General features: G+C 62.3%; 3 protein-coding genes across 7 annotated transcripts; 1 reads left to right on the forward strand and 2 right to left on the reverse strand.

Moving 5' to 3' along the window:
• Positions 1–56: 56 nt before the first annotated feature.
• CNTD1 (cyclin N-terminal domain containing 1) lies at positions 57–3,864 on the reverse strand. Its single transcript, XM_037411553.1, has 7 exons — positions 3,693–3,864; positions 3,516–3,591; positions 3,143–3,308; positions 2,463–2,625; positions 1,827–1,971; positions 1,331–1,427; positions 57–709 (listed from the first exon to the last, which is right to left on the reverse strand). Exons 1-7 carry the CDS (start codon positions 3,862–3,864, stop codon positions 548–550), a joined length of 981 nt encoding a protein of 326 aa, XP_037267450.1. The 3' UTR covers positions 57–547.
• Positions 3,865–5,002: 1,138 nt separating this feature from the next.
• LOC119158769 (cytochrome c oxidase assembly factor 3 homolog, mitochondrial) lies at positions 5,003–5,723 on the forward strand. Its single transcript, XM_037411086.1, has 2 exons — positions 5,003–5,242; positions 5,323–5,723. Exons 1-2 carry the CDS (start codon positions 5,041–5,043, stop codon positions 5,433–5,435), a joined length of 315 nt encoding a protein of 104 aa, XP_037266983.1. The 5' UTR covers positions 5,003–5,040; the 3' UTR covers positions 5,436–5,723.
• A 202-nt stretch (positions 5,724–5,925) lies between these two features.
• WNK4 (WNK lysine deficient protein kinase 4) lies at positions 5,926–19,595 on the reverse strand. 5 transcript variants are annotated; one of them, XM_037411050.1, is made up of 20 exons: positions 19,051–19,595; positions 13,059–13,231; positions 12,295–12,515; positions 12,043–12,200; positions 11,318–11,406; positions 11,023–11,242; positions 10,614–10,944; positions 10,313–10,443; positions 10,172–10,239; positions 9,950–10,091; positions 9,755–9,871; positions 9,534–9,680; positions 9,179–9,236; positions 8,907–9,059; positions 8,153–8,763; positions 7,807–7,903; positions 7,273–7,690; positions 6,893–7,095; positions 6,686–6,789; positions 5,926–6,599 (listed from the first exon to the last, which is right to left on the reverse strand). In XM_037411050.1, the coding sequence occupies exons 1-20, from the start codon at positions 19,492–19,494 to the stop codon at positions 6,582–6,584; spliced, it is 3,903 nt and encodes a 1,300-aa protein (XP_037266947.1). In that variant the 5' UTR covers positions 19,495–19,595; the 3' UTR covers positions 5,926–6,581. The 5 variants fall into 5 exon arrangements, with proteins under 5 accessions (XP_037266947.1, XP_037266943.1, XP_037266945.1 ...); XM_037411046.1 differs by having other exon boundaries at positions 6,686–6,783; positions 7,273–7,693; positions 19,051–19,494; XM_037411048.1 differs by having other exon boundaries at positions 5,926–6,602; positions 6,686–6,783; positions 7,273–7,693; positions 19,051–19,494.
• Positions 19,596–24,429: the final 4,834 nt, after the last annotated feature.

Here is a 24,429-nt window from a genome sequence, read left to right on the forward strand (position 1 = left end):
AAACTGGTGGGATTCTGTCCTTTTCATGACACCGGTCAACTAGGTGGCTTTTTTTGGGGCAAGAGCGAACAAGCTCTGAGCAGTGGCAAAGAGGGAATGCAGGAACAAGCAGCCTGGCTGCAGCAGGCTGCCCAGGACAGTGCTTTAGTTTTTAAAAAGCAGCGAGCCAAAAAAGAAGATACAGCCCTGTTTGTACCAGCTGGGCATGCAAGCTGCTCCTAGCAATGCAGGTTACCAAGCAGAGTACTGTGCACGTTAATGCCTTTTCAAAATACCACTCTTAAGAGTTTTCTCTAAAGGAAACTTATAAATTAGAAGCTATAACTCTTACAATAAAGTTTTCGGTGCTGAAAGAGAAATGCTGCTTTGCTTCTGCACACTGCCTGAAAGGTCGAGTTTTTCTAATTCACACATAATATATGAAATGTTAGGGAGCACCTGGTGTTCAAAAGTATGAACCAAACTGCAGTATCACATGAAGTGGTCGGTTAGTGGCAGCGTAGCAGTTTGCTGCTGATAGGGTAGCGACTGGCCGTAGAAGATAGCTCTATTTGAAAGACAAAATTCCGTTCTGTGGAGCTTTTGTTCCAAAGCCTCTGTAGTGTTGCTTGGGAGTGGTACTGCCAATGACATGTTTCAGTACTGCATAAGAAAATTCTAAGATGCTTTGTGAAGTAATGCCAGTGATACTGGTTAAATGCTCCACAACCTTAAAAAAAACAACAAACAAACAAAAAAATAATTAGTGCCTGAGACATTATTTACAGACATACTTCTTAATCCTCCAAATCTAATGAGAATAATAGTGCTCCATCAGTACACTCCAACAAAAGTTGAAGCCTCTCAGTATGTTTTTTTATTTGGTTAGTTTTTTTGTTTGCTTACTTGCTTGTTTTGGGTGGGTTGTATTTTGTTTTGCTTTTCTTTTCTAACTTAATTGCTTCTACTAAAGAAGTGAAATGGAAAAGCTACTCTCTGTAATAGGCTGTTACAGTATTCAGTATATAGTCTGGGCAGGAAGCTGTCCCATGGGATCGCTTCTCCACCTGCCAACGAAATGACATCTAGGGGGGTTTGTTCTGGCTGTGAAGAAGCTGCAGCGTGGGGAAACGCTCACACTAGTGCAAGCACAAGCCTTCCTGTGGGATTGGCCTGTACCCTCATACTATTCTTACAAAAGTATACACTCTTCCTGCTAAAAAACCTGAATGTCATCACCTCCCTCACGCCACTCCCAGTCGAGCCTACCTGTCGTCTTGGCTGTGCCTCAACATATAAGCAACCTTCACATTTTTTCACGTAGAGCTCACATGTTTAGAAGCGCCTGTACCTGCTTCCAGTGCTCCGGGTTTCGTATGAACACGCTTGTGCTGATGATTCCAACAGCCAGCAGCATGAAATCTTCCTTTACTGTCAGAAACTTTGCTCTGCAGAAGTAAAAGTGTTTTCTGGTGCAAAATGACACCAGCTTTACAGTTCAAAAGCTCCTGCTTCTGTAATCGCTATACAGCCTATGGACATGATAGCTTATTCGGTCCAAATAAAGCCTGATACTGTTTAATGGACAGTGCTAAAGCAGGGTTTTTACGATTAAGTTAAACGCTTTCCTAGCTTGCCCCTAACCTAAAGGAAACATGGTGAAGCACATTGCTTTGAACTGGGATATTAAGATCAATAAACAATGCTGAAAGCCCCCCAAAATTAAATTTTTAAAAAACATGCCCAAAATGTAGCATAATAGGTATTATGCTACTATTTCTTAGGGGTTTTTTTAGGGTTTTAATTTCAAATAGTTATTTTAAGTAATGGTCACGTAAGGTACTTACACCTGCAGTTCACTTGGTGTTGAATTTTCAATGGCAATCTTCAACAAAGTGTCATAGATGCTATCTCTTGTAAGGTAGGAGAAGTCTAGTAGTTGCACACACATCTGATACAATGGTTTTGCCGGAAGCAAGCAGCCGTTATGTCCTAACACAGAGATCATACATAATCAGCCATGCATTTTGAGCCATTAAACCAAATTAGAAAGAAGCATTGGTTACTGTAAGTGAGGGATGAAGATTTCTAGTGACAGCTGCCCTTTGTTTTTGAATGCCACAAGCTGCCTGATGCCATCAGCTTTCTCAGTCTCAGTATAATTTCACTCATTCTGAAATGTAGGTTTTCAGGCCTGGGCAAAGAAAATGGTAAGTCTCCGTAGAAAATGTGGCCTTACACGATGTTTTGGGGGTTTTAAACTCAATCTTTTACTGAATGAGTCACAACTGGCTGTCCAACAACATTCAGCAGATTCTACTAAGGACAAAGTTCTCATCTGAAAAGTAAAGCCCTGAACAATCTGAAACGTGCCTTCACAGGATGCAAAAGTCTGTAATATGGCACATTTTGGTTCAGATCAATAATAGCTCTATTATGCTTTTTAAAAAACTTTCCCATTCTCTCCTATTAATACTCTTTACCTAAAACCTCTAGAAGCAATTCCACGTAAGCCAAAGGAGTTGACACACTGATCTGGAAGTGCAGAGTTTTTAAAACAGCAAGCTCTGAGTCGAGCAAATCCTGCTTGGTGTATGAGTATTTTAAGGATTGCAGAAATTTTACAGCTGTGTCATTGTTAACTATCTGAAGAGGGGAAAAAAACAAAAAGACAAATTATCTCCTAGGCCATAAGGCACTTGCTAAGAACAAAGTACTTTTTTGCTTAACTCCTCCCACGGCACTGAAGCATGAGCCACTGTGGTGCTGCCCACTAGCCCAGCTGCCCAACTTCTCCTTTCAGCTGGCATGAGAAATCCAGTTTGGACCTTCTTTCCTGCAGGTTTCCTCTACTCCATAAACCTTCCCCAGGCAGGTATGAACCCTCTGTAGCCCTAAGTTTTCAACAACTACAGGCTGAGTTTTCCCACAGCCAGTGCTTTTTTCCCCAGTATGAGGAAAATGGGAACATTTCTTGACAAATTGTTACCTGACAAGTGACAATTGATCTGCCCTAAACAGAAAAGATTTAGGTCTGCAATATCCTTTGCATTTCATTGTCATTGTTGCCCTTCAAAGAGGAAATCTACTTTCTAAGAAAGATTAACATACTGGATTAATACACTGCTAAAAAGTGTTAAAAGAAAAGGTTTAGCTGGCTTACGTTATAGTGTAAGGAGAGTTTGCTTGCAAGCTGAACGCACGAGACAAGACGCAGGACAAATGTGTCGTCTATCTGATCTTTCAGGGAGCTCCAGCTGCTCCCTTGTCCTTGTTCACAACTCTGAACATTCTCTCTGGAGATTTGTTCTACTTGCTTGATCATAAACCTACAAAACCCACAACTGCTCAGAAAACAGTTCTGCTGAGAAAAAGAACAGCAATTCTGCACATACTCAGAACACATGGATAGCTGTTAATTTGAATTAAATTAATAAAGAGGCAAAGCTCTTGTTTGAACGAGTGGTGTAGAGTGTGCACAGTGTAACCACATGAGAGAAATGAGAAATGCACTGAGCGTTCAGGATATTTATTACCTTTCAAATAACTCCACCGCTTGGTACCTTGCCAACTGGTCCAAGTGCCATTTTTCACACAAAAGGAATATAAATTCTGCAAAAAAGTGCAACAGTCATTCAGTTCAGTCAACAGAAGCTAATTATACAGCTGTTAACTGCCTCAGGAGTTAGCTGTAGTTGAGAAAACAGTCTCACCCACTATCTGTGTCTCTTTGAAGCATCCGGCCTGATCCGGAAGCTTGCTCAGGTACTGTTCGTTTTCTGTGGCCAGACAGATCAGCTTATCCTCAATAACCTCAGGAATGACCTGGCCGAAGATGGGGTCTGCATCACGGTACCACGATCTTGCTTGCACCTGGCATGCCATTGAGCAGTGCGGGCCAGAAGCCCTCTGGACAATAATTACTTCAAAGGCACCACAGCGCTTCAGCGGTGCCAGTGGGGAAGGGCACTGAGAGCCCCTCCAGGGCTGCGCTGGGGCCTTGGCGTCCCAGAGGCACAACCGGGGAGCTGCAACCCCTCGGCAGCCAGGCTGTTTGGGGGAAGGGGCTCACGGCACCTGTTGCCCACAGGGCAGGTGTAGGTAAAGATGGGGATGAGAGGGAAAGTGAAGGCAAAGGGACAGGGACTGGGACTGGGTCAGGGACAGGGACCAGGACCAGGACCAGGCCAGGCCAGGCCCAACTACCAGGCCAGGACCAGGCTGTGCAGGTGAAGGCAAAAGGACTGGGACAGGGACTGGGCCCAACCACTGGGCCAGGCCCAGGCTGTGCAGGTGAAGGCAAAGGGACAGGGACTGGGACAGGGACAGGGACCGGGACCAGGCCAGGCCCAACCACCAGGCCAGGCCCTGGCTGTGCAGGTGAAGGCAAAGGGACAGGGACCGGGACCAGGATAGGGACCGGGACCAGGCCAGGCCCAACCACCAGGCCAGGCCCTGGCTGTGCAGGTGAAGGCAAAGGGACAGGGACTGGGACCAGGACAGGGACCGGGACTAGGCCAGGCCCAACCACCAGGCCAGGCCCTGGCTGTGCAGGTGAAGGCAAAGGGACAGGGACTGGGACTGGATCAGGGACCAGGACTGGGCCAGACCCAGCCGCCGAGACAGGCCGTGGCTGTGCAGGTGAAGGCAAAGGGACCGGGACTGGTCCCGGGACCGGGCCCAACCACTGGGCCAGGCCTAGGCTGTGCAGGTGAAGGCAAAGGAACCAGGACCACGCCCGGGACTGGGCCCAACCGCTGCGCCAGGCCCAGGCTGTGCAGGTGAAGGCAAAGGGACCTGGTCAGGGACAGGGGCCGGGCCCGTGCCCAACCGCCAGCCCAGGCTGTGCAGGGCCCCACCTCGGCGCCTGCCTGGTCACGAGGCCGCGCTCCGCCAATCAGAGCGCTCCTCCGCCACGCGCCGGGCCTCAGCCAACCACTCGACGCCCTGCTCCCGTTACACCTGCGCGTAGCCAGCCCGCCGCGCCGGCGCCCTCCTGATTGGCCAGCGTCCCCGCCGGATGTGACGTCGCCGCGCTGTGCGGAAGCGGCGGCGGGGAAGATGGCGGCGCCGCGAGAGCCGGGCGGGGAGGCGCCTTTCGCGCAGCGCATCGACCCGGAGCGGGAGCCGGGGCTGAGCCCCCAGCAGCGCCTGCTCATGGCGCAGGTGGAGCGCGCCCAGCGCCAGCGCGCTCTGCAGCGGCGGCTCCGCGGCCGTAACGCGCTGGTGGCGCTCGGCTTCGGCGCTGTGGTGCTTGGCATCTGTATCCTCCGGGGCCGGGGCGGGGTCGGGGGGGACGCGCCGCGGACGCACCTGCTCTTTTCCTTGACGCACCCCCCGCAGATGGCTACACCTTCTACTCGGTGTCGCAGGAACGGTTCCTGGACGATCTGGAGCAGGAGGCGGAGGCGGCGCGGGCCCGGGCCCGGGCGCGGGCCGAGAGTGCAAAGAGCTGAGGGCTCGGCCCGGCCCCGGTAAACCCCATGAGTGAGCTGCGGGCCTGGCGGGGCAGGATGTGCCCCGAGCTTGGGGGAATCGCCTGGCCCTGAGCACGGAGCAGCCGCCCTTGCAAGGGCCTGCACGGTGCTCGGTATGGTCCAGGGAAGTGCACAGGAGGACTCCCCTGCAGGCAGGGCTTCCCCCCTGCAGGCAGCCACCTTTCTCCTGGAGAACAGACACCAGGGCCTTGCTCCTGGAAGGAGCGGGGATGCCCATTGCTTTCCACAATAAACATTCTGTCTGGAGACTGTGTTAGCGTGTGTTGTTAAAGCAGCTGGGGGACTAGAGTCCAGCTCGGAATCTTACCACCAGCTCAGGTGGCTGCTGAGATAGGACAATTTTCTCTTTTGCTCTTTTTATTATCTTACTCAGTTTGCGCCCTTATCGCAAGCCAACAGCAAGGACAGCGTCCACAAGTCCCACTGAACAGACACAGACAGACCCCACTTGTATTTAATTCATATTTATGAAAAAGCTTTCCAGACCTCAGTTCATAACAAAGTGCACCTGCCACTGTTCAGATGCACCAGCTGGGGCTGGGGGAAGCTTCGTCCTGCTCCACAGCCAGCTCGATCTCAGCTGGGCAGGACGAGATGAGGGTGGCAGCGAGCAGGGCAGCACTAGGCAGTGGGCTGGGCTCTGCACGTTGTCCCACAGAGCGAGTGGGGCGGGAGTGGCCCCAGGACAGAGCTGGAGGACAACACGGTGGCAGGGTGGTGGTGGTGGTGATGTGTCATGACTGGGAGGTACTGGGGGATCGTTCTGCTCTGCCTGCGCGGGTTCAGCTCAGAGTAAAGCCATGAAGGATGGCAGCAGTCACATGTGACCTGCAGCTGGGGCTGGGCTTGAGCAAAGGAGCTGGGAATGGTGGGGAGGGGGCCAGGGGGGGCACGAGGAGATGGGAGGACAAGTGTGGGACAGGCCTGCCCTCCCTCTGATACAGAGGCAGCAGGTACCCGGGCGCAGGGCCAAGGGGCACAGGGGCAGAGGCAGGGCCTGGGTGCTGGCTGCCCCTGGGGCCGGTGCTGTCCTCCTGGGGGGTGCAGGGGCTCGTGCCCGACCCCCGCCGGGCAGCAGGCACTTGGTTGAGGTAGTTCATGAAGTCACTCCTGGCCAGCTGGCTACTGGGGAGAGAAGTGGCAGTGAGCTGGGACCGCTGGGAGCACCCTGGGGGTGCCAGCAGCAGGATCAGCCCCCTGCCCCTTACCATCCGGCCGAAGTCATCAGCGAAGGTCACCCCCTTGCTCAGCCGCTGCTCCTGCGAGCCGGTGCTGCTGCCGCTCAGTGAGTTACGGCGCATGATGCCTGCTGCTGAGACAGACCAGCCCTGAGCAGGGGGCACCCCTGACTGGCCCAGCACCCCTCCCAGCCCACAGGGGCCCAAGGAGGGAGTGGGGACAGCGGGGGCTGTCACCTGGGGGCTGCGCCAGCTCCAGGCGCTGCAGGCTGTTGCGGCGGGAGGGGTTGAAGCTGCCCTTGGAGAGGCGTCGCTGGCGGCTGGAGAGCATGGCAGCGGGGGAGACGATGGCCAGCGGTGGCTGCTTCCCCATCCGCAGGTACAGCTCCTCGATCTCCTTCTTCTGGGCGCTCTGCAGCAGCTGCACCTCAGCCAGGTGCCTGGGGAGGAGATGGGGGCTGGCAGCTGAGCTGTGCCCCACACCCAGCCATGCCAGGGCCTCCGGGGAGTGGGCATCGTCCTCCTGCCCGGGGCAGGTGGGAAGACCTGTCCCCTGTGCTGCCCGCCACGTGCAGCCCACCCCTCTCTCCACCCCCGCCACGGAGCTTCTCACTCACTTCTGGCGCAGGTTCTGCAGCTCCTCCCAGATCTCCTCGTCCTCGCTCTCGGTGTCGTCGCTGCTCAGGTAGGACAAACTGCGGGGGTAGCTCATCCACACCTGGTTAATCACCGCCTGCGGCGCGCTCTCTGTACCCTCCTCCCCGGGGCCCTCCTGGTCGCTCTCCGCCAGCGGCACCGTGCCCTCCTCAGCCTGCACCTCCTCAGGCTCAGCGTTTTGCTCCGCCATCTCCAGCACAGAGTCTGAGTTGCTGCTCGAGCTATCCCCCGTGTCAGGGGCCGCGGGCAGAGGGGAGCTGCTTGCTGCCGGCTCTGCACCATGCTGCTCACCCTCGCTGCTGCCCAGCACCCGGGAGCTCACAGCCAGGTCTTTGGTTGGTGTCACCTGGAACCGGCCCAGGATCTGGGGCTTGGCTTCTGCTGGGGAGAGGGGGCAGTTGGTGGGGTTTGGGGCACATGGGCTGGCAGGGACATCGCGGTGCCTCACCGCAAACACGGCCACGCGGCACAGACTCGGCCCTTCCCCACCTCACCTTCGTTGATGGGTGAGAGCTGGGCCTTGGGCACGCCAGGGGCTGGTGACTCCGAGACGATGAGCGAGTGGCTGGACTTGGGGGAGCCAGGTGGCACCTGAAAACATCCAAGCGCTGTCAGCTGCCCCACCCAAGGTCCCCCCATATCTCCTACCCCCCCTGCTGCTGCTCCCATGGCCTGGGACCCCCCACCCGCTCAGCCACCCCTGCATCCCAGGTGCTCCCCATGCCACAGGGCTCCCTGTCCCAGCCCAGGGCAGCACCTGCAGTGACAACCTGCCCCCCCCCCCGGTGCTGAGCCCTACTTTGAGCAGCCCCGGGGAGCCCCTTCCACACCCACACTCACCGTGCCGCCCTCCGGGCTCCCCAGTGCGGATGGCAGGGGACTGAGCAGTGTGGGCGTGCTCAGTGACAGCAGGGGACTCCCTGCAGCCTCGCTGCCAGCAGGGCACGGTGACGCCAGTGCCAAGGTAGGGGATGGCATGGGTCCCCCGGCAGCGGGGACATCAGCTGCCACTGACTGCAGGGTGCCACCGCAGGCCGGGGATGGCTTGGCCATGCTGGCGGGGTCGGGGTAGACGAAGCGTGGGGGCCCCAGGAGGAGGCTCTGTGGCCGCGGCAGCAGCGGTGGGTAGAGGTGCCCACCCGAGCTGGCGATGGAGGAGACAGCGGGCAGCAGCGTGTGGGCCACGCTCATCACTGCCAGGGAGAAGACGTTGGCCAGGGACAGGAGGGGGGTGGTGGGGGACCAGGGCGTGCTGGTCACAGGGGGGCTGAGGGGGCTGCTGGGCTCGCTGGGGACAGGGGATGTGGGGAGTGGCAGTGGGGACAGGAGGGCTTGGGGCAGGGCTGGTGGGACAGGCCCCCCTGGGGTGCTCGGGGGCGTCTGCGGGAATGCCGGCGATGCTGTCAGCCAGGAGGGAGCCATTGAGACCAGGGGCCAAGTCTGCATTGAGCCTGTGGAGAGAGGAGCATCAGGAGTGGTCCCAGGCCCCCCCCGGGCCCCCTGCTCCCCCACCCAGGAGCTCGGAGCCTCGAGCCACCAAGGAGCCAGCCAAGGCCGGTGGGATGGATGTGCCTGGCCCTGCCAGCGCTGGTACCTGTGGTGGAGCCCGGCAGCATCGGCTGCAGCTCACCAGCCGGGGCTGCCAGCGGCTCCGTGGGGCTGGCGAGGTCCTTCTCCGCCGGGGAGCTGCTCAGCAGCGGCAGAGCCGGGGACTGGACTGAGAAGCTGGGACTGGTGCAGCCCAGGTCTGTGGCACAAGGGTGACAGGCGATGCTCAGCCGGGGCGGGAGGTGCCCCACAGGACCCTCTGAGCTCAGCCAGGGCCTGGGGGGTGAGGGGAAGGGTCCACATGGGGCAGAGACATACCGCTGAGTGAGGATGAGGAGGAGATGGAGCGGGAGAGCTCCTGCAGCTGCAGGTCCACCTGCCGAGGGGGATGCAGCTAAGGCCAGCGCTGGGGCAGAGACCCCGGAGAGGCCGAGCCAAGCCCCTGCTGGCCCCCACCCCAGCCCCACCACGTGCAGGGACAGGAGCCAGCAGCTCCGCCGGGCAAGGGGGCACCCCAAGAGCAGGCAAGTGACCCAGAGCCACAGGCATGGGGCTGGGGGACCCTGCACCCCAGCCCCCTCCCCGCTGGGCTCCCCAGGGCCAGGCAGCACCCCCAGCAGCACTCAGCACCAGCAGCTTCGCCAGTGGTGCCGAGGCTGGGCTGGGCACTCACGGGGCTGCACTCGGCCTCGGGGGTCTTGGGCAGCTCTGTGGTGCTGTGTCCGTCCTTGCGGAGCAAGGTCTCCACGCGGTGGATGATGTCCCGGATGCGGTGGATGAAGCCGTCCCGCTCTGACATGAGGATGAACTCGTTGTGGACCTGGGGGCGGAGGGGCCGGTCAGCACCCGGCAGGACCAGGCAGGCCCCCGCCCTCACCCCCACACCGCGCTCACCATGACGGCCGCGATCTCCTCCGGGTTGTCCCCATCCAGGTCAAACTTGAAGGTCACCATCTTGTTGTTGTAGGTCTGCAGCTGGCACTCCACCACTCGGTCATTCTTGTCGGAGATCTGCGGGTGACAGAGCCGGCTCAGCCCGGGGAACACCCACTCTGCCCGCCCGGCACGGGTGGCACTCGCGGCACTCACGTTGGTGATACGCAGCCTGGAACGGGCTCGACGCCGCAGCAGCTTCCCCGAGACCCGCTTGGGCGGCAGCTTGGCGCTCCGCTCGCTGGCCGAGAGCCCCTCGTAGCCGTCGCTCATGCCGGACGCCACATCCGAGGCGTAGCTGTGGGAAGCCCCAACACCGGAGCATCAGCGTGGCTGCTCCCAGCCACTGCGCTCCCCCTCCAGCCCCCCCAGCCTCACCTGTCCACTGGGGAGGAGAAGCCGCTGGCGGGGGGCAGGCGCTCGGTGGGCAGCTGCACTGCAATGCTCTGGGGGGGCAGAGGACAGCGTGAGCCGGTGCCGCGGCTGCCCTGACCCCCAGCCCCACAGGGCTCTGCTCACCGTGGGGAAGCAGCGCAGGGGGCGGCTGGGTGGTGGGCTGGCGGGGTCCCCCGCTGAGAAGCTGCGATGGGCCAGGTCCGGGGAGTCCAGGAAGCCAGAGGAGCTCAGGTAGCCATCTGTCTCACCGTCAGCTGCGGAGGAACGCTCGCATGAGCACAGCCGGTGCAAGCCCCCTCCCTGGCTTGCACCCCTGGGAAATGGCTGCAGGGCTGGGTGTGCGGCACTGCTGGAACTGGGGAGGGACCCCCCACCCACCTCCCACCAGGTCACCCTGCTGTCCCCCCGCCCGGCGCCTACGCACAGGTGGCTGAGGAGTAGCTGGTGTGCCGGTAGGCGAAGTGCTGGTGCTGGTCAGCCTCGGGCTCCTCGGGCTCCGGTGGGAAGGGGCTGCTGAAGACGGAGTCCCCGGAGCCGGGAGTGGCCAGGGCAGGCGTGGGGGCACCAGGCGGCAGTGGGGACTTGAGGTCCTCCAGCAGCTGCAGGACACCCGGCGACTGCTCCGGCTCCGCAGGCGAAGGCACATCCTGAGCACGCTTCAGCTTCTCCCGTTTGCGCTTGATGGCCACCACGCGGTCCCGCACCGCCTTGGCCACCAGCTTGTAGTCAGCCTCACAGACAAAGCCCAGGACCACCTGGGGGGTGGGGGGGGCTCATCACGTTGGGGCATAGGGACCCTGCAGCACCAAGGGTCCCTCTGTCCCTGTACCCACCATCTCCTGGGCCACCTCCTCCGCCACGTCCTTGTAGAGCTCGAAGAGGAATTCGATGGCGTTGTTGTCCTTGTACTTGCCGTGCAACTTCTTCGTGTCATCCATGCGCAGCCAGAGCTTGAGCCCAGACTTGACGCCATCGTCCTCCTCGGCCAGCTCCACGTGCACCCCTGTGTCCTCCTGGAAGAAGGAGTGCTCCAGCAGGTCCTGGATGGTGTACCTGCAGGGAGCACAGCTCAGTGCGGGGCCAGGGGCTGGGGGGGCTCTGCCGCCCAGGCCCCCTGCTCCCTCCCACCTCTCGTTCTTGTCCATGCGGATGCAGCCCTCGATGATCTCCTTCAGCTCCGGCACCTTCACCTTGTAGAAGCTGCTCGGCTTCAGGCCCTGGGGGTGATGGGTGTCAGCTCCACCTGTGCCGGACCCTGCCACGGCGCTGGGTTCCAGGGCCGGGGGCTGCACCCAGGCTCTGCGGGACCACGGCGCTGCTGGATGCTCCCCCGGCAGCCGCAGTCCCTGGCACCGCCAGGCACAGCCCCACCGCAGCAGGGGACATGTGGGGACAGGGCTCCCAGCCCGAGGTGCCACGGGCCCAGCAGTGGCTCCTGCAGCCTGGGCCACGCGTGCCGGCACGGGCAGCCGGGGCCGGGACGCCCCAGGGCTCCGAGTTTCCACCCCAGTGGGCAGGAGCCGGCCAGGACCGGCCGGGGCAGCCGCCGTGCCGCAGGCAGGGGGTGGCTGAGCAGACCTTCTGCTGTTCCACCCCGTTAACGTGCTGGCAGCACCTGGCGTGGGACACGGCGTCTGGCCAAGCTGCACCCCCCAGCCCCCGCGGCCCCTGCACCCTCTCACCGCCCAGACTCATTTGAGCTGATGCATAACCTGCACAGTGATGCATTTTGGGGAGCAGTGACACCAGGCAGCTCCATCCATCCATCCAACCAGCCCCCTCACCCCGACTCCCGTGCCCGTGGCACCAGCCAGCGGTGCCCCCCCCCCCATCCCGGGGCCACGGCTGCTCACCGAGGTGACCTTGCGGTAGATCTGGGCGGCGTTCTGGCACTCGGAGTAGGGGTACTCCGAGGTGGCCATCTCGAGCATGCACATCCCGAAAGCGTAGACATCCACCGCCTCGTCGTACTTCTCCTCATACATCTCTGGTGCCATGAACTCGGGGGTGCCTGGGGGTGGCAGTGGGGCTCAGCACCCCCTGGTCACCGACCCCCCCGCAGTCCCCATGGCGCAGCCACAAGCCCAGCTGTGCCAGGACCCCACCTATGACACTCTTGGCGAAGGAGGCTCGCTTGAGCGTGGCCAGACCCAGGTCCCCAATCTTGACCGAGCCGGTGGGGCCCGTGATGAAGATGTTGTCACACTTGAGGTCACGGTGGATGATGGGGGGCGAACGGGTATGCAGGAAATGCAGCCCCTTGAGGATCTGCCGGCTCCAGCGCTGCAGCACCTTCAGCTTCATCTCCTTGAACCGCTTCAGATAGCTGCCGGGGAACCCATGGGGCTTGGACTCACGGGGGTCAGCCCCCAGCCCCAGCCCACCCCCCTCTTGCCACCATGCCGAGCCCCTCGGGATGCAGGTGCCCATGCGGGGTGAGCAGCAAAAAAGCATCTTGGAGTCGGGGCTGCTGGTCCCCTCCCGGCTGGGCTCTGCAGGGGCAGCACAGAGAACCCAACCCAGGAGGAGCTGAGCCCCCTGAGCCACCAGCACTGGGAGCCAGCCGGGGCAAGCAGCCAGTGCCACCACCCCACATGGCTGGGGTGCCCAGGCCACACCATCCCAGTGAAACTCCTGGCTCTCCAAACACACACCAGCGATGCCCGATTTCTGTCTCCAACTCCCAGCCCTGCCCTGCCATCCACCCAGATCCCACCTGAGCCCCCTGCAGCCCATCATCCCCACCCAAATACCCACGTCAAATACCTGGGGGGTGTGGGGGTGTGTGCAGACCCGTCCCTCGCCTCACCATCACTGCAGGGACCCCCTCCCCTCCCCTGCGCACCCCAGCCTGGCGGTCCCCGCTCACGTTTTCAGGGTGCCGGACGTCATGAGCTCTGTGACCAGCACGATGCAGACCTGGCCTTTGATGGACGATTTCCAGGAGTCGTAGAAGCGGACAATGTTGGGATGCTGCAGCCCCTTCAGCATCTCCACCTCCTCGCTGAACCGCTGCCGCTCCGTCTTCGACAGCTTCCGTGTCTGTGGGAGCCAGGGGGGAGGTGAGGGGGGCAGGTGGGGTCCCGGGCAAGCACAGGGGATGCCCTGGCTTACGGGTGACCCCCACGTCCTCATCCCCACCCCCTGTGTGCGAGGCAGCAGGGGCTGCTGTGGCCCTGGCGCTGATCTGGGGTCAGACCTGCTGTCCCCCCGCAGGGGCTCACACGAGGCTGGGGCTGTCGGTGACCAGGGTGTCCCCCCACCCAGCCAGCCCCCGCGTGGCACCACTCTGCACAGAGCAGAGCCGCTCTCCCCTGGCTCGGGGAGGGCTGGCCAGGGTCTCCCACGACAGATGCTGCACCCAGGAGCCCGGCTACTTCCCCCTGCCATGAAATCTGCCCCATGCCAGTGCTGCCCGTCCCTGCTCCCGTCACTCTTAGCCCCCAGCCCGTGCCCACCAGAGGACAGGGGGTGCCCCAGCCCGCAGGCACCCAGCCCAGAAGACACGCGGGGGCTTTGCGATGGCCGGGCCCACCAGCGTGCCCCACACAGCCCCTGTGCCCCCCAGGACAGCCCTGCCCCCCGCCATGGCATCAGGGGCTCCCAGCACAGGGCACCGGTGTGGCAGGGTGCCACCAGCCTCAATGAGGCCTTTGTTGGGGAAAGCAGGCGGGGGAGGCTCCAGCCCAGGTTTTTCCGTGTTCCTCCTGCTTGAGTTAATTAAAGAAGAAATTGAAGCCGAGGGCACTGAGTGGGGCTGGGGCCAACGGGGAGGACGCAGACCCTCATCCACGGCTCTGTAGCGCAGGAAGGAGGGAGCCGGCCGGCCAGACCCACCGGGAACCCAGCGGAGCAGCAGTGACTCCACCACAGCCCGGGATCCCGGGGGGCCTGGTGCTGCACAGCCTGGGACCCTCCCAGCCGGGACCCCAGTCCAGCCCATGCTGGCAGGGCAGAGGAAATGGAGCTGCCGTGGGCGGCCACCGAACTCCCACCACCAGGCGCTGCCAGAGCCATGCTCGGCTCCTTGGCCAGTGGCTGCCATCCATCAGCCCGGGCAGCTTTTGTAATATTTTCATTGCATCACAGCTGGCCCCACGGCCGGGCTGGAGCTGCTCCATAATCCCCTCTGCTTTTAACACACGCTCAGGGACCCGGCTCAGCCCAGATGAGAACCTGAGCCCTGTTGCAGCAGGATGAATGGGACCTTTCATACCCAAGGAGGAAAACAGCGAGCGAAGCCCCAGCCCAGCGGCACGCTGCCTGCCCTGCCCAGTGCCACAGCCGCCCTCAGACCCCCGGGCCCCCCACTCCCCACCAGGGAGCCTGGAGGCTTCACTGTGCCCCACAAGCTTGCAAGGGCACGGGGAAGCCCACATGGGCTATGAAAATGGGCAGGGAGGGAGCCACGGGCAGCCACAGTGCTCTGAGCTCAGTGAGAGGGGACCTCACTTGGAGTGGTTGTGCCAGCGCAGCCCCCACTGGGCCACCCCCGACCCCAGGCAGGACCACCAGCACAAGGTCACCTCTCCCAAGGTGCCTGGAGCAAGACCTGGGGGTTCGAGCTCGTCCCCCAAGCCTGCACCAGGCCTGCTGGGCTCCCCCGGCACCGTTCTTCCTGCAACCACCAAAGCGGCAGCCGGTCCCACAGCCGGGCACGGTGCTGCTCTCCCAGCTGAGCGCCAGCAGCGGGGACCAGAGCCCTGCCTGGCCAGAGGAGCGGCTCAGCCCAGGACAGGGCACCAGGGAGGGCATGGCTGCCAGCAGAGCCCCACCGCCCCGCACGGCACGCAGGGACACCGTGTCCTCTCCTAGCAGCACCTCGCGCTGGGCAGAGGAGGATGCTGGGGATGGTGGCACGGGGCCGGGTGAGGAGCTGGGTGGGCAGCGGTCCAGCCCCATCCTGCGAGCCAGGAGCTGGCTGCCGGGGAGCCCGGCACAGCCAACACCGTGAGCCGAGGCCAGTGCAGGAGGAGCGAGGGCCAGGCACGGTGGCCAAGGACGGCGCTCGCCTCCGAGGCAGGAGGCTCTCCCCAGCCAGCGCGAGGAAGCACCAGCGCTTGGCAGGGTCTGCAGCCCCTGCAGGGCCCTGGCTCCGCGTCGCCCTGGCCAGCGGGTCCCAGCAGCCTGCGAAAGCCCCGTGTGCGGCGCTGAGAGCACTCCTGCACCAGAGGGATGTTCATAGCAATGCTGTGATGGGGCACAGAGCCAGTGCTGGAGACCACCCAGCACCCTCCCTCCAGCCACGAGCACAGCACCTCCAGCTGCAGGGATGTCCTGAGCCCCCAGCCCCCGGCAGAGCAGCTGGCACTACGGCAGCAGTGGGTGCCTGCACCCCACTGGTCTGCCCCCACCGTTTTGCAAGTGGTGACCCCGTGCACGCTCGCAGACACACTCATGTTCCCAAGCACACAGGACCCCCATGCAACAAATGCCCACCGCTCAGTCTCCTCAGCTCATCCCCCAGATGGCAAAGCCCCTGGCCCCACGTGGGGCTGAGTCCTGGACACTGCCCCAGGGCCTCGCCAGACTCGGTGGCAGCAGGATCCCCAACCACGGCACAGGCAGGATGGGCTGGGCACGGGATGGACAGGATTTTGAGAAGATGAAGGAATTTGGTGTCCCACAGCCCCTGGGGCACCAGCCCAGGTTACCTGCCCCACCTGGGCATGGGAGCTGGGGGAGGCTGGGCAGAGCCCATTGCCCAGGCTGCTCTAGCCTGCAGGGAGCCTTGGGGGACCCACAGGAAAACTGCTCACAGCCAGGTATTTACAGCTCAATCCTGCTCCGGGCCTCCAGTTTCCTCCCTGCTTCCTCTTTCCCTGCCGCCCGCAGCACCTATCAACAGAAATAGTCCCAGTCTAAAGCTGGAAAGCACAAACAGGTCACGGCAGGGCTGCAGGACACAGGCAGGAGGCAAAGACAGACGCTGTGTTCAGGGCTGGGGGGCAGCAGCACGGGGGGGGGGGGGGGGAGGGGATGGGGATGGGCAGGTCCCCAAAGGGGGTCCCACAGGAAGGCAAAAGTAGCCTCCAGGTCACCAGGCACTGGGGAGGGAAGGGCAGGGCAAGGACGGCATGGAGAGCTGGGATTTGGGATCGGAAGCCATCACAGCAGCTGGATGAGGCTCTCCAGACCGGAACAGGTCAGAGCTGAGGTTAGGTATTCATTTAGAATTGAAAGGCAATAAAAGGAGAACTGTGAAAGACACAGGACAAAGCTATTTTTAAAAGGGCAGAACCACAACCATTTTTATTTGCGGTTCCAAATCCCATATTTGTGTCACAGTGTCTGATTCTTTGCATGATTGCTGAAAAAACCCAAACTTTTAAAAGTCTGCTTCTGTGCTCCCAGCCCCTCGTGGGATGTGGATTTTGGGACAAGAGACACTGGATAAAGAGCAGTCAGTGGGATGGAGCGGAATACTGCGTCGAGAAGGGAGAGGGGCGGGGGGAGGGCTGGGAGGGGGGGGGGGCAGGCACAGGAGCAGGGCAGGGGCTGCCTGTGCTGCTGACCCTCGAGGGGTGCTCAGCTACAGCCGGGCTGCACTGCCCTGGGAGGGTGACAGCAGAGGGGAGCCAAGTCTCCCAGACACTGTGGGATGCTGACAGGTCCTGGCAGGAGCTCGGCCTTGGCACACATGTCCCCCACCAGCCCCCCGTGAGCCGAGTGCATGGCTCCCACCCGCGCTGGCCTGGCAGGCTCACGGAGCCGGCAGCAGTGCCGGCGTGCGCCTGCTGGACTCGGGGCACAGGAGCATCTTTGCTTCCCAGCTCCCCTTCCTCCACCTGGACGGTGCAGCCTCATCCCCGCCACGGCCACCTCGCAAGACCCCAGAGCTGCCCGCGCTGGCTGCAGGCATGCCCTGCCTGCACCGCTGCCGGCTCTTCGCCAAACAGAGCCCCGGGTGCATGCGGCTCCAGCCCTGGGCTGCAGGGTGGGCATCGGGGGCCGCATCCAGCCCCAGCGGACAGGCAGGAGCTGTTCTCACACAGTGAGATGCGGACGGGGACCCGCAGGGCAGCACAGCCCGGCCACAGGGACAAGCAGGAGGGCAGGGAACAAGCTGTGCTGGCAGCCCCGCTACGGAGCTGGGGCACTTTTGTGACGAGGGGCTCACACCCGCAGGGAGGGACATGGAGCCAGCCAGGTGGGAAGCATCGGGCACAGCTGACTCATCCAGAGAAGGTCCTGGGCTCGCCAAGGAGAGCCTTTCCCTGCCAGCAGCGCGCTGGCACTTCCCTCGCCGCGTGCTGCTGGGGACACGGGACTCAAACGGAGCTCAGGAGCATTTGGATGGGGCCGTGAGAGGGAAGGAGCGCTGAGCCGGCTCGGCAGCCAGCTGAAGCAATTGTGCAACCCACGAAAGCAGGCAGAGGCCCAAAACCTCACCTTCCGCACCAAGGGGCCATAGTCAGCTCCTCCAGAAATCACCCACCACTATCTCAGGATCTCTTCTTGCACTGCTGGGCTGCAGCCACCCCAAGGACCCAGCCCAGGCAGCCACACCAAGGTTTTAGGAACAAGACAATAAATAAACTTGCAAGACACGTTTTTCTGTGTTAACAAGGACTTGGACCTTCCAGCCACTGCAGCCATCCCAGAGCCAGGAGCCTGGTGGAGACTTTGGACTTTACCAAAGCCCCTCCCCAGGGGCTCCAAGAAGAAAAGGGAGCCCCACGGCACAGCTCTCCCTGGGCACCTCCACGGACAAGATCAGGCCCATTAAAAGCAACAAGCGGGACAAGGCATTGAGGAGGCAACACCTTCACTGCCGCCTGCAGCATCCCACTGTTAGCATCCTGCTGCTGGGCAGCGAAGGGGCTGGAGGAGAGCAACGGCAGGGAGGAGATGGGGATGCTGGAAAACCACAGGTCTGGCTGCTCCCAGCAGAGAGCCCTAGCAGCATCACAGAAACCACACACGGGTGCCCACAAATACCACTTCAGCCAAGGTCAAGCTGCTGGAGCACACCAAGGTCACACCGTACCCTGCTCCCAGCTGACGCCCAGCCCCAGGCTCGCCGCAGGCACGTGCCCCTGGGCACGCCGAGAGCTATCGGAGCAAACCTCGGCACCAGCGCCAGCACTGGCACAGGCGCGCGTGCAGAGGCCAGCACCGGAGGGGGCACCCCTGCCTTTGCTGCCCCTCCGGAGGGAAAGCTGCAGGCTGGCAGGCATTGGAGTGCCCAGCCCTGGCAGCCGGTCCCAGATCCACCTGTAAACCCCCCGAGCGGGGACTGGCACCGGGAGCGCCGGCACCCCAGTGTGCTCCATAGCACGGGCAGCAAGAAGGTAAATGGAAAACAGCACGTGATGGGCAGGAGGGCCAGGAGCAGTGGCGTTAAGCAGGGATCCTGGGTCCAGGCCAAAAGCCCCGTGTGGTGCCCAGGCACTGGCAGAGCTGGGCATGGGGCAGTGCCGGGAGCCCGAGCCTGGCCGCAGGTGCCCTGCCCTGCCACTGCACATTGGTGCTGTCCCTGGCAGAAACAGGGGCTCTGGGGTCCCCGCTGGGCTCCAGCCCCAGGGGATGCCCTGTGGGTCCTGCAGAGCAGCCCAGGCAGGCAGCGGTGGGCAGAGGGGCTCTGGGCCGGCGCAGAGCAGGGAGGGGAGGGGGTTGCCCACGCCAGGGAAACTGGACAGAGAAGGGTCCAGCTGGCCCTGCTGATGCCCCCTCCCCGGGGGCGGGGGTCTGGGGTGCAGGCAGGGGTCTGGGGCAGGGGGACGGGGCTCTGGGACACAGGCGGGGGTCTGGGGCAGGGCGGCAGGGGTCTGGGACACAGGCAGGGATCTGGGGCAGGGGGACGGGGGTCTGGGACAGGACGCAGGCGGGGGTCTGGGGCAGGGGTCGGCCGGCCGTACCTGCAGCTCGCACCAGGCCACCTCCACGGTGGTCTCCGTGTCCAGCCCCTTGTAGACGGTCTTGAAGGAGCCGCGGCCGATCTCGATGTCAAACTTGAGGAACCGGCCGTCGGGGGAAGTGGCGACCGCGCGCGTCTCCACCTCCTCGCTCTCCGTCTCCTCCGGCTCCCGGTGCCCGGCGGCAGCCGGCGGCGGCGGCGACCCCCCGCGCTCCCCGCCCGGTGCCGGGTAGCCCAGCAGCTCCAGCTCGGCCGAGCTCCGCCGGTTGAAGCGGGAGGAGGCGCGGCGGGAGTCGCGCCCCGAGGGCCGCCGGCCGCGGCTGCGGTGCGGGGCCCGCCCGGGGAGCCCCGGCCCCGGCTCCGGCTCCAGCTCCGGCGCGGAGCCGCCGCCCGCCCGTTCCGCCTCGGGCTGGGACATGGCTCCGGCGGGCGCGGCCGCCAGCATCGCCTCAGCCCGGCCCGGGGCCGCCGCCGCGCAGCTTCGCACCTGGTGCCGCCGCGACCCCACGGCCAGGAGCGACCGCCGGGCACCGGCCCCGGTCCCGGCCCCGCCGCGGCCCCGCCCGGCGGCACCTCCCCCGCCCCGCCCGGGCCCGCCCCCGCGCGGCCACCGCCCCCCGCCTGCGCTGCGCCACCGGGCACGGCACCGGGCACCGGGTACGGCCCCGGGCATCGGTCCCGCCACCGGGCACGGCCCCGGGCACGGCATTGGCCGGGCCACTGGGCATGGCACCGGGCACTGGGCACGGCCCTGGGCATTGGCCCCACCACCGGGCACGGCTCTGAGCACCGGGCATGGCACCGGGCACAGACCCGGGCATTGGCCCCGGCACCGGGCACGGCTCCGGGCACTGGGCATGGCGCCAGGCATTGGCACCAGGCACGGACTCAGCTCCACCACTGGGCACGGCACCGGGCACCGGGAACAGCACCGGGCATTGACCCCACCACTGGGCACAGCGCCAGCACTGGGCACTGACCCCATCACCGGGCACGGTACCGGCATTGGCCCCGACACCAGGCACGACACCGGGCATGGGCATGGCCCCGGGACGGGCACCTAGCGCTGCGGCTCGGGCTCTGTGCATGGAGCAGCCGCCCTGCAGCCCACGGGAACGGGGGGCATCCCCTCCCCCCCGGCACGTCTCCCAGCTGGGCCCTGGCCAGGGACCACTGCCCAGACCCCCCCCTGGAGCTGTGCTGCCGCGGTGCCCCGGGGGCTCCGAGCCCTCCCTCCCAGCAGGGAGCCCCTTCCCCAGCCATCGCCCCCATGGGGGGCTCCAGGCACTGGGGTCCCTGCGACCGCCTGGGGCAGACGATGCAGCCTTGGTCGGGATGCAGGAAAGCGCCTGGTTTGGACATTTCCTCGTAGCTTCTGCCTCAGGGTTCCCGAGCAGCGTGGCCCAAAGACCCCCATCCCACTCCCCACACTGCAGGGTCAGTGGTCGGAGTCCCCCCGGGCACCATTCCCGGTCTGAAATCCTGAAAGGAGGGACAAGCAAACGGGAAGGTACGAAGGTGTGTCCGCCTTGCGCCGGCCAAAAGCCCAGACAAGAGCTTGTTGTCTCTCCAGGTTAAACGAGGAGCTTGTTCTACCCAGTGAGGCTGTTTACACAAAACACAAAGCAATCGAGGCCACCGTTAATTTCTTTTCCCTACGGTCAAATTGTTTCTACTCAACGATACCGGAAACATTACGGAGAGGATCAACACGGGAGCACAGCCACGTCCTCAAGGGCTGGCACAGGCGGTGATGCTGGTGATCCAGGCTGGCTCCGCCGTACAGCTACAGGCCACGGCCCCCCCAGATCCCCCTGTCCGGCAGGAGCAGGGAGAAGCATTTTGTTTGCTACACGTTGCTCCTCCGGGAGCCTTGGCTAGGCTGGCTGTCTCAGCGCTGACCTCCCACCCAGGCAAACCCTGCTCCCGCTCATCCAGCCCTGCTCTCCAGAGGAGCCGGGTACCACCTCCCCAGGACGGGGTTTGAGCGATGTTTCCCCCCTGGGAGCTGCTTGCCTGCAGCGTGGGCTGCTGGGCAGGGAGCAGCGACCACATCCTCACCCAGCCCCGTGCACCCCAGAGCGTGCATGGGGCACGGTCCCACGGGAACCACCAGCGCTGGCTGGAAGATGTGTGTTGAGCACCGGCTTCCCCGTGGAGCTCTGCCTGCTGCCCCGGTTGCAAAACGCCGGGACTGACAGGCTGGTGGGCTCAGGGCTTACACTGGCCCTGGCACAGGAGACACTGGTGTTGCAAGGTGCAACACAGTTGGACTCAGGTTTGCCAAACAAGGATTTGGATGAACCCTGCCCCAGACCTGCCCAGAACCTGCCCGCTTCTTGCTGCATCCGTTGCCAGAAAGGGGGGCATCCCTGCCCCCCCACGACGTTCCTTGGGCTGTCCCGCTCCTGTTGAGCTCTCTCCTTGAGCACCCACAGATGCACCAAGGAAGGAGCCCACACAGGAGCTGTGCCATTGCTGTCCCAGCCTGGAGAGCAGGAGAGGCAGGGGAAAAGCTACCCCTCAGCCTCCGCTTCTCCTCCAGAGCCCATCACAGGACACGAGGTTACAGCTTTTACTCATTTAACATGTCAGATTTAACCCCCTCCCTGCTTAAAAAGTAATTGCTTTTATTTTGATCCTGTCCTGACTACAATTTCCAGCAGAGGTGGAGATTTCAGTCCTCCCTGGCTGAAAAATCCTCAGCCTGAGCCGCAGGACGGGCAGCGCTGTGTCTCCTGCAGGAGCAAAGCTGGCAGCGACGGAGCCTGCTAGAGCATCGCTCCCAGCACCACCAGCATGCTGATGGCTGCCTGAACTAAACCAGACCACGGATCTGTCCTCGGAGAGAAATGGTGCTGGGTGGGTTGGGAGCTTCCACCGCCCTGGGACAGGCACGTCCAGCTCGGCTGTCCCCAACCTGGGGAGCCCAAAGAAAGAAACCCAGCCCCAGCTCCTTGCTCCCTCTGCACAGCACCGAGCAGGGCGGCTGCAGGATGGACCCAGCTGGGCTGTGCTGGGGCCCAAGGGTGGCCAGCCCCGAGCTGGGCAGGGGGAAGGAACTTGTGCAGCTCTGAGCTGAAACGCTGCCCAAGCCCCTGCTGCTGCCCCCAGCCAAGGGTCTCGCACTGCCCCACCTCGGGGACACGGCCCAGGCTGGCAGGGAGCCCCAGCAATTCAGCAAGAGCCAGGGAGCCAGGCAGGGATCTTGGCTCCATCTCTGGCAGGCTCATGTCCCCTTATCACCCGTTTTCATCATGAAACAAGATGCCTCAGAAGATCCCAGAGGAGCAGAGTGTCCTGGTCCTGGTGAGGCCCCTGCAGATGGGAGAGGAACTTAGGGGTGCAGTTTGCTCTGACTGCTGCCCTCCCACACCTCCCTGGTGAATGGCCTGAGAAGTTCCCTGGCCGCCCCCCCAGATGCCATCCCATAGCAGGGGCTTGGCAGGGGTGCAGGTCCCCTCCTGACCTGGCCCGGGACACCAAGCTGGAGCCAGCTTGGCCCAAAATCTGGAGGTTCCTGCTCCGCAGCCAGCTGCCCATGGCACCACTCTGATGGTGTCCACAGCTCCACGGCCGTCATCAGGGTGACATGTCCGGGCTGTGGGTGCCAGTGCCACCCTCTGCTTTGAGGAACCGCTGCAATCAGGCCATGTAACCCATTTCTCACTTGCACTTGGCTGCCAGGAGGAGAACGGGAACTGCGTAATTGCTCTCCTCAGGATTAGATCACGAACCAGAGCCCTGCTCAGCTCCTCGCTCCAGCAAGCTGTGCCAGGAATTGTCCATTCTGATGCCAGAGCTCAGGACAGGATCACGGAGGGGCCGCAACGGGTCTGAATGCAGGCATCTCCCGTGGAGATGAAGGATGCACAGCTCAGGCTGCCAGGCACAGGGTGCTCATCCTGGGAAAGGTCAGAGCGGAGGAAGGCTCCACAGTGCCCTGGGGCTTGTTTCACAGTTGGCTTCAGCATCCCATGCCTGGGGGCTTCCAGCATCATCCTGCCGCGCCCCTCCTCGCCATAACACAGGGAGTTCAGGGAAGAAGAGATGTCACCCAAACCTCAGCTGTGGCTTTAACCCAGGCAGATAACTCCGGAGGATTTCCTTAGCCCAGAGTTACAGATGTAACCTGCCTCCAAGTGAATGCTGACATATAAATTTATCAAAGTGAAACAATTCTCGCTCCTAACTAGCTGCACGAAATAAAAACGCTCGGCGTTTTTACATCCCCAACCAGCAGGATCCGAGTGTGCACAGACTGATAGCACCTTATCTCAGCACCGGCCCCCCAGCCCCCGCCTCGCTGTGGCCAGGAGCCCTAATCACTGTGGCCAGACACTTCAGAGTGGCCACGGGCCAGAGGCGGGGGCCACGCCAGCACCCTTGCCCCACAGAAATGCCACTTTCTCCAGCGGCCAGGCTGGAGAGCCAGAGCCTGAGCCGTGCCCGTGGTGGGGGAGTGGGAGAAGTTTGGGGCTGGGTTTTAAACTCTCCTAATGCCAAAGCCCCAAAGCACATGGCATGGCTCAGCCCTGCTGCAGCGATGGTGCGGGCAGTCCCCTGCCACGGGCAGCGCAGCAGTGGCAGAGTGGTGGCCGGTGAGGGAGCTGCCTGGCCAGGCTTCAGCCATACCCCTGCGTGGGCACAGGCCTCCCCTGCCCGGTGCTTCACTTACACCGAGCCCAAAGCACTGGGAAGAAGCATGCCTGCTCCCGTTCACAGGAACGCCGTGTGTGAGGCTGCCACACTTGCTCCCTCTGAGCAGTCTAATTACATCTCCTCCATCTCTACCCGGCACCCGAGGGCTTCCACACCGGAGCAGCCTCACCACATCTCCAGGCTGCCTTCGGTGTCCCAATCCCACAATTACATCATCAAACGGCATGAAGCGCTGATTACAGATAAGGAAATGCGCTTCAGAGGACAATTAGAAGGTCCTGTGTTACCTGCTGGCAGGAGCTTACATCACCACGAACTACAAATTGCCACTGTCGCCCGCAGAGGGAAGAGCCAGGGAGCATCTGCTCCCTCGGGGGTGGCAGCACCAGGCAGCAGCAGCAATTCCAGCCCCAGGACCTGTCCCACGGTCCCAGACGGTTGCCAGCAGCATCTGCTGCGGCACTGCGGTAGTGCCTGGCACAGGGAGTCAGTCCCACAAGGACCTCGCAGGCACGGCTGGATGCAACGTTTCATGACTGGCTGAGAGGGTAGAGAAAAAGGAATTTTACACCTTGGCCATTCTGAAGGGAGGGCTGTACTCTTTCTCCTCCTCTCACTAAGTTAAGAACTAAGTAGGAAGCTGAAAAAAAGTGAATTGCTGCCAGGAGCGCCTTGGAAAGAAAAAACTGGGCTTGGGATTATCTAACGTCACATCAGC

Source organism: Falco rusticolus, chromosome 18 (genome assembly GCF_015220075.1).
Source record: "Falco rusticolus isolate bFalRus1 chromosome 18, bFalRus1.pri, whole genome shotgun sequence".
NCBI classification, from domain to species: Eukaryota; Metazoa; Chordata; class Aves; order Falconiformes; family Falconidae; genus Falco; species Falco rusticolus.

Excerpts from the sequence above, each read along its gene's own strand:
- CNTD1 (XM_037411553.1), bottom strand. The coding sequence starts at position 3,864 with ATGGCATGCCAGGTGCAAGCAAGATCGTGGTACCGTGATGCAGACCCC. Across the intron at positions 3,592-3,692 it reads CAAAGAGACACAGATAGTGG|AATTTATATTCCTTTTGTGT; the intron begins GTGAGACTGTTT and ends ACTTTTTTGCAG. Across the intron at positions 1,972-2,462 it reads ATTGCTTCTAGAGGTTTTAG|GACATAACGGCTGCTTGCTT; the intron begins GTAAAGAGTATT and ends TCTCTGTGTTAG.
- LOC119158769 (XM_037411086.1), top strand. The coding sequence starts at position 5,041 with ATGGCGGCGCCGCGAGAGCCGGGCGGGGAGGCGCCTTTCGCGCAGCGC. Across the intron at positions 5,243-5,322 it reads CGCTGTGGTGCTTGGCATCT|ATGGCTACACCTTCTACTCG; the intron begins GTATCCTCCGGG and ends CACCCCCCGCAG.
- WNK4 (XM_037411045.1), bottom strand. The coding sequence starts at position 19,494 with ATGCTGGCGGCCGCGCCCGCCGGAGCCATGTCCCAGCCCGAGGCGGAA. Across the intron at positions 8,764-8,906 it reads GCTGCCGGGCTCCACCACAG|GCTCAATGCAGACTTGGCCC; the intron begins GTACCAGCGCTG and ends CTCTCTCCACAG. Across the intron at positions 6,790-6,892 it reads GGAGCTGGCGCAGCCCCCAG|CAGCAGGCATCATGCGCCGT; the intron begins GTGACAGCCCCC and ends GGTCTGTCTCAG.